Source organism: Syngnathoides biaculeatus, chromosome 8 (assembly GCF_019802595.1).
Source record: "Syngnathoides biaculeatus isolate LvHL_M chromosome 8, ASM1980259v1, whole genome shotgun sequence".
Lineage (NCBI taxonomy): Eukaryota > Metazoa > Chordata > Actinopteri > Syngnathiformes > Syngnathidae > Syngnathoides > Syngnathoides biaculeatus.
Window position 1 is genome coordinate 3,704,451 of NC_084647.1, and position 16,795 is coordinate 3,721,245.

Genomic DNA, 16,795 nt, shown 5'->3' on the forward strand with positions numbered 1-16,795 from the left:
GAGTACTTTTTACTTGGAAAGATCAGAAGTGATATCATTGTAGCCTTTATAGGCGAGTGGGTGTATTCATTTGACTTGGCTCATAATGGAAACCAGTGCTCTGTCTTGCATGTCCGATGTGATTCAAATAGGCAAATGGACATTTCTCTTGTATGACATCGCGCATTTAGTATCACTAACCAGACTCTTCGGCATAAAACATTACTTCATTCAACAGGTCAGTGATACAGTAACAAAGTGAAAGTTGTTCGCCTGCAATGTATAAAGCACTGATCATAATTCAATAAAACTCAGAGAAGTTACTACTCCCTTACCTTCAAACATACAGCCTTGTGTTTGTTGATATTGTCCACACTTAGTTGTACGTGCGCTCTTCCGCGAGACTTAATTCATCGTAGACAATTCGTCAACTGTGGTTTAGGCTTTGGAAAAAGAATAAACCGGGCCTTGTAACCTAGCCAGATATCTTTCATCAGAATTACACATTCCCCAAGCGTATCTGAGGACCATTTTAACTTTTCAAAGGACCCCCTCAACTTGCATGGGCTCAGTCTCAGCAGCCTGCTCGGCAATAAAAAAGTCAGGTGGGTCCATGTTATGGCCAGATCGTTCTGTCACGACCAGAACACGGGGTTGGACCCAAATGCACGACCCTGGAGACGTAGAGGCAGTTCTGGAAGTGTTTTCATTCAGTCCAGTGTCGGGGATGAGGCAGGCAGTCAACGAGAGCAGTAGTGACAAGGTCGTTAGGCGTAGGAAGCAGGTCAGTGGGCAGGCAGGGGTCGCTACACGGGAAATCAGGAACGGAATCACAAGAGTGCGGGAACGAGGCAACGATCTGGCAAAGGTCAGACCGTACGAGGAATCCTATTTGTATCTGTCCTAATTGCGGGGAACGAGGCGCAGGTGTGCGCCTCTCTGATAGCTGTTGGTGTGTGCTGTGTCGGGGACCGGCAGGACCATGACAAAAACAGCTTGAGAAGAAATGAGAAAAGTGTGGATTTAATGTACTCTTGAACGTAGACACCCCAGTGCATTACAATAAAATCAGTATAGTTTAATCTAAGAAATTAGGATACCAAATGACTGGCAAAGGTGTCAGTACAACGACTAACAGTAGAACCTGCTCCAAAAAAAAAAAAAAAAAAATTAGAAAACAGTAAACTCAACCAGCCACTACAGTAATCAGTATTTCCATCATTCTCAGAATAACCCTTTTAAAATGGAAATTCACAAAATCATGGACCTTTAGTGAAACCCATCCACCGCAGAAACCAGAAACACCAGAACCAGTTGAACACAGGATTGTCTATGAGCACAAAACAGTAACAGGAAGGAAGTCTCATCAGCAACATATGCTTCATTGCATTAAAAAGAGAAATTCTTAAAAGTTTGTCAACTTTATGTTTTGTAGACAAACCAACAATGAAATGATAATCCACAAATGCAGTGCAACTCAGACAGGCGAAATCACTGACATAAGATAACCAAAAATTATTGCCACGTGTCGAGGTTTAAGCAAGAGGCTCAATTTGGAAGTTTGAAGCACCTTGCAAACATGTCTAGTGATGCTTCCTTTTTTGTATTTTGATCCATAAATAATCCCAACCCTTTAAAATTGCAGAACTGTAGGATTCTTGGAGCATGAGTTAAAGTTCTTAGTCCACTGTGTCATGGGTGGAGTCTGGATCAGAGGTTCAACTGAAAAACAATACTTTTTTTGAAGATAAAGCAACAGGTGAAAGGCATGATTAATCAAATTGAACCAAAGAAATGTTTACCCTCTCATTCATCAATGTCCATGCCTTTGACTTCATCATTACGTCTCATCTGTGGAAAGAGGGATATTGTAAGACATGCATCATTGAAGCGTAGTATATAAACCAATTCCACTTCAACAAAAATTGTCCCCAAAAAATATAAGATAGAAAATAACAACTAGATGATACCGTGAGCTAGCGGTTACCACGTCCGTCCCTCTGTCAAGAGGTTCTAAATACAAATCTGAGCTCAGTCCGTCTTAAGCAGAGTTGCACAAGGTTACTAAAAGTGCTCCAACTTTCTCCCACCTTCCAAAAGCATGCATGTTAGCTTTACTGAAGACTCCAAATTGTGGATTAGTGCATTTGGCCATCTAAATGTGCCTTTCACTGACAACCAGTCTAGGGTGGATGCCAACTCTGGCTCTAACTCAGCTGGAATGGGCTGCCGAACCCTGCACGCTGCAAAAGAGGTTTTGATCTCATCGCTTGGTATGCAGCAGGCTTTAGTAAAGTGAAAGTCACTACAAAAAAAAATAAATAAATAAAGGTAGCTCTGCTAGTAAACCAATTGGCAATAATGGGAGGTGAGACCAAGAGCCAACAGTGATGATATGACTTTCGATCCCAGAGGCAGAAGGACATTACATCCAGCCATATTTTGCCAAAGCAACTTTTCATAGTATTTCTGATGTAGTATTGGCTTATATGTTGCCTCAGTTAACATGACTATATTCTCTATCTTACGTACATCACTAAGGAAGCTCAGTGCTCTCAAGGCAGCGCTTTCAACAAATGAGTGCTCTCAAAAGTGCGTCCCTTTCACACAGGGAACCAATCGGAGGACAGGTCGTAGTCTTAGCCAAATATGGACAAAGTGGATACAAAACTACGTCAAACAGAAGTAGCTGTCAGTGGAGCCTTTTCTGGACACTTGTATGACAAAAGTATTTTCTCTTTTTTTAATTGAATGACACTTTTATACTAAATCCGTGTTACAGGGTAAATTTATGGAGGTCTGAATGGCCCAAATATGTTGTGCTTTATCTCAGTCATGAATTTAACAACATTGAGGAAAATGAGAGTGGTATAAATACATTGTAGTAGATTAAGTACCTAGTATGCGACAGATTGTTTGTAATGCTGTTTAAAAGGTACCATGGTAGTCTTCAGTCATGAAACAAGTATGATAGTGTTCAGTCACCTCATCCAGTTCTTTCTTTGTCTCGTCCTCCATTTTGCGGATGTCATCCATGGAAAGATCAATCCATTTATCAATCAAGCAGAATAACTGTCTGTGGAAGTGGGTGAAGATACGCCTCTCAATCTGCAAAAGTGACAACATTACCAATATACAATAGGACACTGAAAATGCATTTGCATTGCATAGATGGGCCGGTGTCAGACCAATAGATGGTAATATGATTTCCAAACCTTTTGAATGGTGTTCTCCACTGTTGTCTGAAGGCCAAACCACCCGAACTTTATCGTGACTAGTTTATAGGCACACATATGTGGGCAGCTAGGATTGTTAAGAAGTTCTTTCTGCAAACAAAAACCAGAAAATCCCTACCCGTTTCATAAATGTTTCACTAAATTGCTATTATTCTTTCAATTGACAATGTATACCTTCCAGTCAGGACCAAGTGGCCCTCTTCCCGTTTTTTCTGACTTAAACTTGGCTGGATCCTGATCCTCTTTGTAGTCCTTAAAAGAGAACGCATGTGCATTTTAACCACGCAGTTATAGATGTCAAGAAACCAAAAAGAAAATCATCTTCTCCAACTGGTCTGTGATGGAATCCGTGTCACACAAAGTTGTTTTTTATTTTTTTAATCTCACCTTGTCAGATATACCTTTTCTATCAGCAATATCAATGTTGACAACTTCAGTTTTTTCCCAATCACTTTTGTTGAGTCCATGTACCTGCAACAAAACTTAAAATTAGGCCATTGTGGTGGTAGTTTTGTTAAAAATATACCTCACATATCACATCTCAATAAATTACAATATCATTAGCCTAATGGCAAGGTTATTTTTAACTTACTGTCACAATATCAATAAAAAAAATACCAATGTGCTTGCTATAGAAAGGTCAAGATGTAGATGATCAGTAACCCGGTTCATGCTAATCCACAAATGTTCAATCAGTGCACTCCTGTTGTTTGTTGATTTAAAAACAAATAAAATTCTCCTCGCTTTCTGAACAGAGTTTGAAAATAACTTCGGCATTAGAATCAGAATCAGATTTAATGGCCAAATATCTAACAACACACAAGGAATTTGTCTCTGGCAGTCACTGCCCGCCTTCGTACGATATTCAAGTTGAGTACAGAGAGGAACAAACTAACAAAAATGTAGAACAATAGACATTCAATTAATAGGGACTATTCCTTAGGCAAGGCAAAAACTGGCGGGCTCGCTGATCAAGAATTTAATTACCTAATTGCAAGAGGAAAAGAAAATGAATGCTTGCTAGTTTTGGTTTGCATTTATCAGTCACGCCGACTCGGCATTAGGAGCTGGAAGAGCCCGTGGCCAGGATGTGGACGGTCCGAAAGGATCCTGCCCGCTCTGGTCCTAGTTTGAGTGGCGTGCAAGTCTTCAAGGATGGGTAAGGTGATGCTGACAATCGGTTCAGAGGTTTTGATTGTCTGTTACAGTGGTAGTTTTTCCATTTTTGTGGCAGCATCAAACCAGTTTGTGATGGAGGTACACAGTACTGATTCAATGACCACTGCATAGAACTGTCTCATCAGCTCTTATGACGGGCAGTACTTCCTCCAAAACCACAAGAAATACATTAGTTTGCTGGAATGAAGAATGAAGTTGGTGTCCCACTTCAAGTCCTGTGAAACTGTAATTCCCAAGAATTTTAAGGTCTCGACGGTTCAGACAAGACAGTTGGAGAGTTTGAGGGGCAGCTGTGGTGAACGATGCCTTGTTTAGTTCACAATAATTTCTACAGTCTTTAGTGTTCAACACCAGGTTGTGTTGGCCACACCAAAGCTCCAGTCTCATAACATCCCGTCGATACACAGACTTGTCGCAGTCTTTGATGAGGCCGATGACTGTGGTGTCATCTGCAAACTTCAAGTGTTTGACAGGCGGGTTCCTTGAGGTGCAGTCATTTGTGTAGAGCAGGAAGAGCAGAGGGGAGAGGACACAACCTTGGGGTGCCTCGGTGCGGAGCTGAGTTTGCGTGGATGAGGTGGTGTGCTGGAGAAGCTTGGAGGAGAGGAGTTCAGGGATGATGGTGTGAAACGCAAAACGCAGAGCTGAAGTCCACGAACAAGATCCTTGCATAGGTTCCCTCGCTGTCAAGATATTCAAGGATGAAGTACAGACACATGTTGATGGCATCATTCGCAGACCAGTTAGCTCGATAGGCAAAGTGCAATGGGTCCAGCTGGGGACCTGTGACGTTCTTGAGGTGGCACAGCACAAGGCATTCAAAGGAATTCATGACCATAGATGTCAAGACAACAGGCCTGTAGTCATTAAGACCCAAGACTGCTGCTTCTTTTGGGATCGGTATGATGGTGGAGCATTTGAAGCAGATTTTTACTTCATATAGTTTTAGAGACTTGTTGAAGATCTTTGTGAAGACAGGAGGAGGTTCCGCGGTTTGTTGATCTTTTGTTGTTTGAAGAGTTGCCTCATGTTCCTTTGATGGATGGTAAACGGTAGAGTTGGAGATGTTGAAGTTCACGGTGGTGCGACTTGGTGGGTGTGTGGCGTGAAAGTGTCTTTTTCTAATCTGTAGCAAAAGTTGTTCTGGTCGTCAGCTAGCCCGATATTGTCTATTTTACGTGCCGCTTATATTTCGGGAGTTTGTGGTTAAGTTTAGCAGTGTTAAAATCTCGGATAATGAGGGGTGATTGGGTTTTTTCTCAACCTTGCTTACCTGCTCGGTGAGCGTTAGCATGCCAGCTTGTGGCAGAATGTAAACACCTACGAGAATAAAAGAACCAAATTCACGCGGCGACTAAAACTGCTTCCGGTTCAAAAACAATGACTCTTAAAGCAGGCTGCAGTGCGTGCTGAGATGTTTAACGTCCGTGCACCATTTCTCATTGATACAGAAGCGACAACCTTTCAATATCTGCGCTAGCTCTGCGATGTGGTCCACCCGATAAAGATGAAAGCTGGGTAGTGTTAACAGCTCTGTCGGGAACGTGTACAGAAAGCCAAGTCTCCGTGAAGTAGAGGGGGGCAGAACATCCAAACTCTTTGCAAGTCTTGATCATAAGTTGAGGTTTGTCCATTTTGTTGTCTAGGGAGCGTAGATTCGCAAAATAAATTGACGTAAGTGCCAGTCTGTGTCCCATCCGTCCATCTGTCAGAGTTGAACTCGTGTACCATAGAGAGCGCCGCTGAGTATCTCCAGCAAAAGATTTAGTGAATTGGTGAGAATTGTTGAAAATGTCTGGAGGAGAATGATGGTTAGGAAGTCATTTCTTGTGTACTTGAGTTCAAGACGAGTGAAAAACACAAATGGAAACAATTCCAGGGAGCACGACTGAAGGCAGCCAGACTTGTAGGTGCCATCTTGTTTTACTTTTTAAGCTAATAGTATCAGAGAAAGTTCATTTATTACAGTAGCTCAGTTCAAATAGTGATATTATTATTATACAGATTTATTAAACATTGCAGGCCAAATATCACTTGATTTCCAGATTATTAAACTACTTAAAATATGCGTTCATCTAAAACGACACGCTGTGTCGACCCCTAACAGGACAAGCCAAAAGGAGAAGAAGAATATAAATCATTTAGATTCTTTTTAAATATTGTTTTTTTATGATAATATGGTAAAATGTGTACTATGTTTGAAATTGACTTTCTGAATTGAACTACTGAAATAAGTTCAAGTTTTCCACAATATCCAAATTTATCTAGATGCACCTCTAAAACGCCCAGTGAAAGAATACATGGGTGTTTCTCGAGCTAGTTTAGGTGAATCTATAAACAACAAAAACCTAACACAGAATAATACGCAAGCTCTAGTTTATATACTGCACATCTACAATTTAACAAGCAGATTACATCACTTACATTCTCTTGTTCTCCCATGTCCGGCTTGTGCCATGTCTCAACCTTAATTTCGAATCTTTCGTTCATGTATGAATTCTGGAAACAGGGCAAATACCATTTGGTCAGTCAAAATTCACACACTCTGTGAAGTAACACAGTTAACGTATCAATATATGTGTGTTCACTCAAATGTCCAGCACCTTAATTACTGCAGCAGTTAATTTTTTTTTCAAATACCATTTCCATATTTCAGAAACAATTGTATCACCTAGAGTACAAATACAAAGGGAACTAGTACTTACACTGATAACTTTCAGGCGTATCCATGAGTGATTGTAGTGGAGAGTAGAGAAGTTTAATTAATACATATTTCCATTGTAAAGTACATTTGATACACTTTACAGGACAGACTATACATTTATGCTGCATCAAGTTATTTTTTGTATGATTCAATCAGTGGGACTCACTGGTTCTGCAGTACGGATATGCATTCCAGGCCTTTTCATGAATCTCAAGAGAACCTTTTGGTGCAAGTACTTGCACAAAGCGTGGCATTTTACTGCAGAAACATTCACACACATAAAACTTGAATTAACATCATATGAAGGATTTTTTGTTGAATTGCAGATGGCTGCTGAAGTACAGTAAGATCTCATTTACAAGACAACTCATTTAACTAGCAACCCTTTATGGAGCAAAACTAAGTTCTTAAAATCAGTGTAAAATGGTACAGGTTTTTAGGGTTGAGAGTCCTTACATCCTTCCACATATCAGGATATGGGAATTGATCTTCTGAATGGCATACATTTAAGGAATGGAATGAAACACAAATGAAATATAAACGTGTTTTCTCATTAGTGGGTCAATTCAATTTGATCCTGGTGGCCCAGTGAATGTTCAGGTAGTTATATGCAACGTAACCTCTTTATGTGGTAGATCTTGTGGGTAAACTGTCCCTTCTCTCCATCATCTTTCTCATAGGGAAGATTGTGCAACACTTCTACACCCTCTCCTCCACCGGTCTCATTCTTGCTGGCTTCTGCTACAGTATACAGCTGGCCCACTTGATACTGCAAGAGAACAGTTTTATTTACTTGCTTTATTAAATATTTTTTGAAATACAATAACAAGTGGGATTATTTAATCAAATTTGTAATTTTATTTATTTTTATTAAATAAAGGTAATTTAATGAATAAGCCTCTAACATTAATTTAGTGCAATTTCTCATGTATTACACGTGTTTTTAACCCCCCAAAATGTTTAGTCTGCATTGCACATAGGTACAGGGAAAAATGGAAAAAAATATTTAGATTTTATGAATGTATGCCACCATCTAGAGCAGTGATTCCCAAACAGTGTACGGAGTACATTAGTGTGCCATGAGCACTCTTCAGGTGTGCCGTGGGAAGTTATCCAATTTTATGTAATTGCTAAAAAAAAAAAGAAAAAAACATTTATTCCAAGAAATAATGTATCTTTATTCATCTATTTATGCCAGTGAGGCACAATGACAGACAGAACAAAAAAATCCTCTTCTATTAGATGGCAGGAAATACATACAGTAATTGATCGATCGATTTTTGGTGACATTTACTTTTGTTGATGCGCTGTAGGATTTTTCAATTGTAAAATATGTGCCTTGGCTATATAAGGGTTGGAAATCACATATCTAGAGGTTATGAAAAAGCCAACACTTACATTCCAATACGCCACTTCCAACGAGAGATTATGAAAATGGTGTAGCCTACACTCTCATTCCAATGTGACTAGTACGCATTAATGCATATACAGTATGTATAGGAGGAAAAATAATAGCAGTCCAATGTGACAAACCAGATTAATCCACATTTCCAGTATAGTTTTTTTCATACAGCATGTCAAACAAGTTACCAGTATGTGCAGTAGCTTCCACTAAAACCAACAAGACCCAGTATACATGATACACACACTCTTAAGGCTGTGGAATTAGGGAATTTGTTGAAAGGGGTGTGTTTAAAAAAACAAAAAAAGTTTGTCTTTACCAACTCAAAACTATTTTGAACAGACTTTTTTCTTTCTAGTATTCACCAGTCCTTTCATCGCTAAACTCATATTTAGTTGTATGACCAAAGTTTTTTATAACTGCTTCACTTCTGTGTGGCATGGAGTCAACAACCTTGGGGCCTTGATTAAAATGGTTAGTCACATTTAGACTGCTGTACAGCTGTGCTCCTAAATTCACATATCCTGGCAGAATTTGTGAACTACTGACTGACAAATAACTGTCATTAATTTCTTTATGGCTATATTTTGTTTTATTATAATGCCTGACTGCTTAATTTGAATCATTAAAATTAATGTGTTTCACCTGGTCCATTTTTCTTTTTAAGAATTGTACCCATTTTACAAATTCTGCCTGGGTAATCAAACATATTGAGCACAACTGCGTTTTCTAATTTTCTCAAAAGCAAGGCTGTGAATTTCAAAATAACAGCAAGTAAATGAAAGTATTATGTCTTGAAATAATGTCCTTCCGAATAATTATCTGAAAAAAAAACAAAAATGATACAGATCATACTTTGTTTGGATTATATGGGTAGAAGCAAAATCATGCAGTGTAAAAATGAATTTGACACAGGTAGATGGGTTTTCCAGAATTTTGAGGTCATCTTGGGTGTGCATTACACACGAGAAATTATGGTAGACCCAAAAAAGAAAACGACTTTGGAAAATCACCTATGTAAGCGTTTTCAGCACTGCCCGTACACCCTCAATTCCCCTCCCCTAGGAAAGAGGAAAGAGGGACTCAAACCCATCACTCTGGTTTTCACAGCTTTTTCAGACCTACACAACCCTGAAAAAAATCAGGCAAAGAAAAACTGATCCAACATCTGACTGGTATACATTCTGGGCTCATCGTTTATTTCTATATCATTGTAGTAGTATATAGCAGCGGCTATGAACAACGCCATAAAGCCCATAAACCGTGATAAGCCACCTCAGTGCCGAAAATGAGCCACGCCTGAGGCGAAGGCTGCCCGTCAGGCTTGTGGACGGCTGCGGCTCTGAAGAACGCTGCCGAGAATGCCTCATTCAGATGCGTGCGACGACAACACCATAAAGCAGCCCGGCTCGGCTCCATGATAAGCCACCTCGGCGCCGAAATGAGCCACACCGGCCGAGGCACCGTGTCCGCCGGTCAGGGCTTTGGCGAAGGCTGCGCGTCGGGCTCGCAGACAGCGGCGGCTCTGAACAACGCTGCCGACAATGCAACACTCAGCCATGTGCGACGACAACGCCATAAAGCTCGAGGGTGTTGTTCATCGCGGACGGCGGCTATGAATAACACTCTAAAGCAGCCCAGCTCGGCTCCGTGATAAGCCACCTCGGCGCCGAAAATGAGCCACATTGGCTGAGGCGCTGCGTCTGTCGGTCGGGGTTACGGCGAAGGCTGGATGTTGGGCTTGCGGACGGCTGCGGCTCTGAAGAACGCTCCCAATAATGCCTCACTCACCCGCGTGTGACGTCTACGCAGTAAAGCGCCCCGGCTCGACGGTGTTGTTCATCGCGTACTCCGGTGCCTATGAACAACGCCCTAAAGCAGCCCGGCTTGGCTTCGTGATAAGCCACCTCGCCGCCGAAAATGAGCCACACCAGACGGCTGCGATGAGCCGCGATGGCTCATGTCCGCCGCGGAAGTGGATCGGACAAGGAGGCGGTTTGGCCGTGATCGCATATCATCTGAATATGGCTCGAAACAATGGGGTTATACATTCGGTTGTGTGATGTTCTCTTCTTCGAAAAGAGCTTCCGTGTCAGAAGGGGCATATTCGTCTCCCAGAGTAGGGTCCACCGCGTGTTTTCATTGGCGAATATCCGGGGTGACGTCACGGAGAGGGGATGCAGCCAATATGGCGACCACTTGGATGTCGTACAATGACACTTCTGCAACTTTACGCATGGATGACGCGCTCTCCACTCATATTTATTTTTTCGTATAGACATTGAAGTGAATAATGTTATATGTATTTTTCATTACAATATCTATTTTAGAATGTTTATAGGGATGACACTTGACCTTTAAACAAACATTCAAACTACTAGTGACAAGCACAATGAAGATGAACGTCTTTACTGTTATAATTCAAATGTGCATGTTGCAATGAATTGCGTAGCTTTTCAGTCAGCATGCTCGTGGGTACGATCTCTAAAACAGAGCATACCTGTGTTTTCCACTGTTTGGGGGTGAAAAGCTCGTTGTATGGTATTTTGCGCTGCTCCAGCTACCTCCAAGTTACAGCTAAAGCAGCTAAATACCATGCCAAGCAGCGGAGGTGAACATACTGTACACCTCACATCTGGTGTCAACACACAATAAGTCACTAATTTGAAACACTGAAAAATTTGACACAAAGATCTCGGGCATTGTGAATATTCTCTCCCGTTCAAGGTCTCCCACAATGTCGAACAATTCTGTTTGACCAGCAATATGTCGGCGTGAAAACGGTGACGTCACGTGCACGAGCTATATTGCCACCAAGTGTGGCACAACCAGTCATTAAGTTCACGGGGCAAATACCTTTTCCACAGAGGGTCAGAAAGGTTTTGATATTTTTTTTGTGTGCATTAATTAATTTAATTGTCATTTGACAACCGCATTTTTAATTTCCTTGGTTTGGTCCCGAGTATTGTTAAAATTCGTTTGATGATCTGAAACCTTTGTGTCGGATAGATATGCAAAAAAATACAAATGAAAAAATCAGGGGGCAAATACTTTTTCACACCACTGTGTACATCAAAATAATGACCAATTTGGAAAAACACTGAAAATGTCTGCCTTGGGGGCTTCCAAAGGGGGGTGTGCGTGTAAATACAAGGCAATCATAATATTTTGAAAACTTAAAATATGAGTCCAAACAACCAAAATAATTTCACCAAACTTCAATTTATATCAAATAGGCTACTGCACTTACAAGCTATTTATACACACACACGCATATGTATATACATATACACACACACACATATGTATATACATATATACACACACACACACACACACACACCCATACATACATACTTTGCCGGGAACGTCCACTTTTTGTATGTGTTTGGTTAGACGTTGATACAGTTACAGATGCTGTTTTCCGTGATCACAGCTGTGACTAATTTCACGACGAGCGTTGCCGATAGATGCTGGTGGCTGGTCTTGATCGCAGCCTCGCCCCGCATCAAGCTGTATCCCCCGTCAAAAAAATGTTTTTCCTCAATGGATTTACACGTTTCACAAAATTGACAATTTCAACTGAAAAATGTCAGAATTCCGCGAATCCACTGAAAATTTTCATCCCTGAAAAAAATGGGGAAAGCATAAATTTTTGTCTGATTGACAACAGCTTTTGCTTGGTGTCAAAATAAAGGAGCAAGATAAAGACGCTAGTGTAAAAGTAAAGACTGTGGCATACAGTGATGCCTCGGTTCTCAAACACAAACCATTCCAGAAGGCTGGTTGAAAACCAAAACGTTTGAAAACCGAAGAACGTTTTCCCATTACAATGAATGGAAAATTAAATAATGCGTTCCAAGCCTAAAAATGGTTTAAGCGATTTTTTTTTAGCTTTTATTGATAGTAAATTGCATAGTAGAAATTCATGTATTGTTTAAATACTTTATATAATTAAATCATTTCAGAAATATATTTATGTTTTGCTAAAAATGTTTGCTTTAGCCTAATATGCTAGGCTGGGAGAGCATTGCTGTATCTGTAGCGACCCGTAGCCCGGCCTTGTAAACCTTTTTTTATTCACAAAAGTGCAGAATAACTTTAAACAAGCGAAAATGATAATAATTTCAAAAACAGACAAATTGTTTTTTGTTTGCACAGAAAGAATGTAACGTAAACAAAAATTAACCTCCAAATAGAGGTAGGGTTAATGGAACAAAAGAAAAAAGCAATGCAAAACTTGCAGCCTCCCCATGGCGAACAACGGAGTGTATCCTACTTCTTTTGTGGAAATTTTCGAAGCATCCTCAATTTTGCTTTGAATTCAAAGCCCTCAGGAACTAGGCTGGGCAAATCCCTTCCTCGCCAACACTATCTCCAGCTAACTGCTGTTCGTTCACAAAAATAAGAAGCAACTTTTCAACTTCCTCCAAGATCTATGGCCTCTGCCTGGTCAACATGGTTGCTTCTTTAGCAACATCACTTGCTTTGAGGGGATCCTTTTGTTTCAGGATGGTGCTGATCGTCGATTTCGCCATGCCATACTTCTTCAATATCTCAGAAACACGCAGACCAGATTCGTGCTCAGCTATCAAATCTTTCTTGAAGTCGACAGTTTGACGCACCACTTTCCTTTTTGCAGCACCAGCAGTTCCCCTTGCCTTCTTTGGAGCCATGATCGGGGGTTAAATGTTGCTCAATTTGAAGAAAAATGTCACGACCAAACCGGAAAACGTCCGCGAGCTGATTAGTGTGTGACTCAACTGGTTGGCGTGCGGTTGCGTGCCTTTCCGATTTTCTCAGGTGTGCTTTCGAAAACATAATAACAAATCTTCGTGGGTCAGCTGGTGTTCGAATACTGAATTTCGTTCGAAAACCAAAGCAAAAAATCTCGAAATTTTCATTCGAAAACCAAGACATTCAAAAACTGCGGTACCACTGTATTAGGTAGAAAGATCAATTGTAAAAATGGATGCATGTAAATATGGTGTCACCTTGTGACGACACGCACTTTGTGCACATGGGAAATATTTACTTCCTGAAATGGATCACCACTTCAGTCCAGAGAAAAGATATAGTTCCATTAACATTCTTTCGATGATGATGTAAGTATGCAGTCTTTACCTCATCCACTGAAACGGGCAGGACAATTCGGCTAGGATAGAAACAAAAAAAATAAATAAATTAGAACACTAGAATAGAACAGAAAACAAGATTTTCTATTTCTTAAATGTCAACAAACACCCAAAATGTTCAACTGTTTCAACTTTCTGGGTCAATGTCAATTTCCAATGATTGATATTGCCTATTTCCGAACAAGCTTTTAAAGTACACCATCCTCTAATGACTTTCAGTTACTAGTTAGTTCAGTTAGACTTACAGTAGATTAATTGAATTTAGAGCACGCTAGAAATCTGACCTATAACAACAGAAACTGTGGAGACCAGCAAGGATGAAGGGGAACATCTGATGACTTGGAGTGTAAAGCCCAGAGGTGAGCAATCAGGGCTAGGAAGGCCTTCTTAGCTGGTCTAAAACACTATCAGAAGCACTGACCTACATTTACAACCTGAATTGTATGATTTATTCCATGAAATTGTATTCATATCTTCCCAAAAGTATTCTCTTCATGTCGTACTGTTTTGCTTGGCTGCACTGCTTCCAGTAGCGGTATGTTCAATTATTCGTCCAATCAGATTTCAGCCTGATGTGCTATCATCTTGATCTAAGGTGCACAGGACCTTCAGAATTACGACGAAGTGTAACTTCAACTATTTTAGTATTGGGGATTTTATTTTTTTCAACCAACCACATTTCAAATTCGTGCAAAAAGGGCCAGCTGGCCATCAATGATGGCAGTTATTTTCCATCCTATGATTAGTACGTCCGAGGAAGCCGGGCTTCAACAGCTAAATCTCCGCTACGAGCTGCAAACATGAATACAATTATCATCATCTCTGGTGAAATATCGCTGTTCAGTAACAAAATAACTTCAAACTATTTTTTGGGACAAATTTTGCTTCAGTTCCTGAACACTGCTTCACTTAAGCAAACAGTCACAGCATTCATGTGGCACGCACATTTGCGATTTCTCCTACACAGCCTAAAAAAATGAAATTTAAAAAAGTTATAATGGCCAGGAACCAACAATGTTTCATATTGCACTTAATACGGCTGCTAAAGAAATAAAAATTACAGGTGACTGTTCACTTCAAAAAGCCCTGGAATGTGTCACAGTTGCCATCCGGTGAGCTCCCGTGGCTTGCCCCTTCAAAAGTGCAAGAGCTACGCTGGGGGCAGATTGTCAGGTGGCTCAGCGGGAGGCTGTTTGGATGGCATCTCAAAGGAGAGTAGGTTCTGGAGCTGGAATGGACTAATTCTGTTTCAATCCATTTTAAACGGCTTTGGTTCAAAGACTTACCAAAAAGGAAAAACAGAAAGTCACGGAAAAAGACCACATGCCAAGACATGAAACATGAGCAAAAAAAAAAAAAAAAACAATTGGGGAATTTTTTTTAGGTTTTTTCATTTTTGTAACTTTTGTGTTAGATTATATGTCACAATATCTTTTTCTTTGGCTTGCAATTCAAGAAATTTTGCTTGATATTCTTGTTTTTGTTTGTGTGATTCCTTTTGGTGCAAATCTGATTCATAGTAAGTTTCCGGTGAAGAGCCAGTTACCAAATGCTCAGCAACCAGTGCCACTGGTAAAGGCTGTCATTCATGACATTTCAAAATGCACTTAAACAAATCCAAATAAATATAGTCAGTATTTAAAATACGGGTTCATTCGCCTTCTGACTGACCAATGCCTTGTCAGATCTCTGCTTTCAAGATTAGAGACTGAACAAACTAAACAGGTTTCACAGGAACTTGAAGAAGAGGAAGAATTACTGAACAAACCAGGACTGACGAAAAGACAAAGGCTTGGGTGTAAACCATCTACCGTATACTGAGCGTGTTTCAGTCCCATTAGAGTGTTCCTGTACTTCTGGGAACAAAACTAATTAATTTCAACCTGTCACAACCAGTCTAGCAAGGCCTGAATATTTTATTGAGTTAAACTTCCTGACATTTTTCGATGTTAGAGCCTGGTGTGTTTTTTTTTTTTCTTTTCAGGAAATATCACCGAGTAAACGTCCCAACCATTTAATAGAAAATGTATTTATAAAATGAGGGCTGGTGTTTACTAAATGTGTCTGCGCCTTTGAATGTACAGTACATAGTCCTGCGGTCAGGTGACTGTTAACTACTGGAAGTTAAGCTCCACAATAATGGTTTTACCGTTTGACTTTTCTATCATAACACAACGTGAAAGTCACCATATAAATAAGAGCAAAGTCGAGAGCAGAACATTTCAGTCACGGCAAAACTCCATTCAAATTTTCAAGAACAATGAGTCATTGTTACAATACAGTCATTACTGTAGTCATTGAATGACTACAGTCCCTCGCCTGTTTGAAACAAGCGCAAGTTACTCACTATTCTCGAATCAGCATGTTGACTCCGTGGCTCTGTCCAAAAGAGATGGAAAAGCCTGAGCAGCTGCTTCTAACGTGTTCAGAGTAGTGAATGGGCACGGTTTCCTTCTTCGGACGCGTCTGCCTTTCTTCCAGGATGACGAGCCACTCATTGATGGGAGGGGCAGAGACTTCCACCTACTTTCAGGTAACTCCGCTCCGTCGACAAAGTCTTGAAAAACCACTTTTTTTTTCTCCGTCACGCGAATGGCGTGTGGAGTAATGTTAAAGGCATAGTGTACAACGCCCTCAGAATTACAAATCAACTGTTACCAAAAAAAAAAAAAAAAGATCGTGCGTATGTTAATGTGACCTTTATCTTAAAATAACGTTTTTTTTTTTTTTACTCTAAAAATTCCTCTAATGTAAATATCCCTCCTACGACACCCGAACATCCATTTTCTGAGCCGCTTATCCACACGAGGGTCACGGGAGTGCTGGAGCCAATCCCAGCTGTCATCAGCCAGGAGACGTGGTTCACCCTGAATTGACTCCCAGCGGTGCCAGGGCACACAGAAACAAACCAGTAGCACTCACAATGACCCCCGTGGGCAATTTAGACTCTCCAATCTTCTTCTTTTCCATTCAGCCTGTCCCATCAGGGGTTGCCACAGCAAAGCATCTTTTTTCCATCTAAGCCTATCTCCTCCATCTTCCTCTCTAACACCACGTGGCCTCATGTCTTCCCTCACAGCATCCATCAACCTTCTTCTTCTTTTCCTTTCGGCTTGTCCCATTAGGGGTCGCCACAGCGTGTTATCTTTTGCCATCTTAG

At 40.6% G+C, this 16,795-nt stretch overlaps 1 protein-coding gene and 1 long non-coding RNA gene across 2 annotated transcripts in view; one reads left to right on the plus strand and one right to left on the minus strand.

Annotated features, from left to right (window-relative positions):
- The window catches only part of LOC133505392 (uncharacterized), a 30,401-nt gene that overhangs the window by 741 nt on the left and 12,865 nt on the right, over nucleotides 1-16,795 (plus strand). The gene's annotated exons all lie outside the window — the stretch shown is intronic.
- On the minus strand, nucleotides 6-16,094 carry LOC133505390 (phosphatidylinositol transfer protein alpha isoform-like). The gene is made up of 12 exons (XM_061828587.1): nucleotides 15,983-16,094; nucleotides 13,625-13,655; nucleotides 7,719-7,867; nucleotides 7,265-7,356; nucleotides 7,100-7,107; nucleotides 6,819-6,893; nucleotides 3,603-3,686; nucleotides 3,390-3,467; nucleotides 3,195-3,305; nucleotides 2,965-3,087; nucleotides 1,782-1,830; nucleotides 6-1,701 (listed from the first exon to the last, which is right to left on the minus strand). Exons 1-11 carry the CDS (start codon nucleotides 15,997-15,999, stop codon nucleotides 1,786-1,788), a joined length of 813 nt encoding a protein of 270 aa, XP_061684571.1. The 5' UTR covers nucleotides 16,000-16,094; the 3' UTR covers nucleotides 6-1,701; nucleotides 1,782-1,785.

What these genes read in the sequence shown, in the direction of transcription:
- LOC133505390 (XM_061828587.1), bottom strand. An exon ending in GAAAAGGTATATCTGACAAG is followed by an intron (nt 3,468 to 3,602) that starts GTGAGATTAAAA and finishes TTCTCTTTTAAG; the next exon opens with GACTACAAAGAGGATCAGGA. An exon ending in TGGAGAACACCATTCAAAAG is followed by an intron (nt 3,088 to 3,194) that starts GTTTGGAAATCA and finishes TCACTTTTGCAG; the next exon opens with ATTGAGAGGCGTATCTTCAC.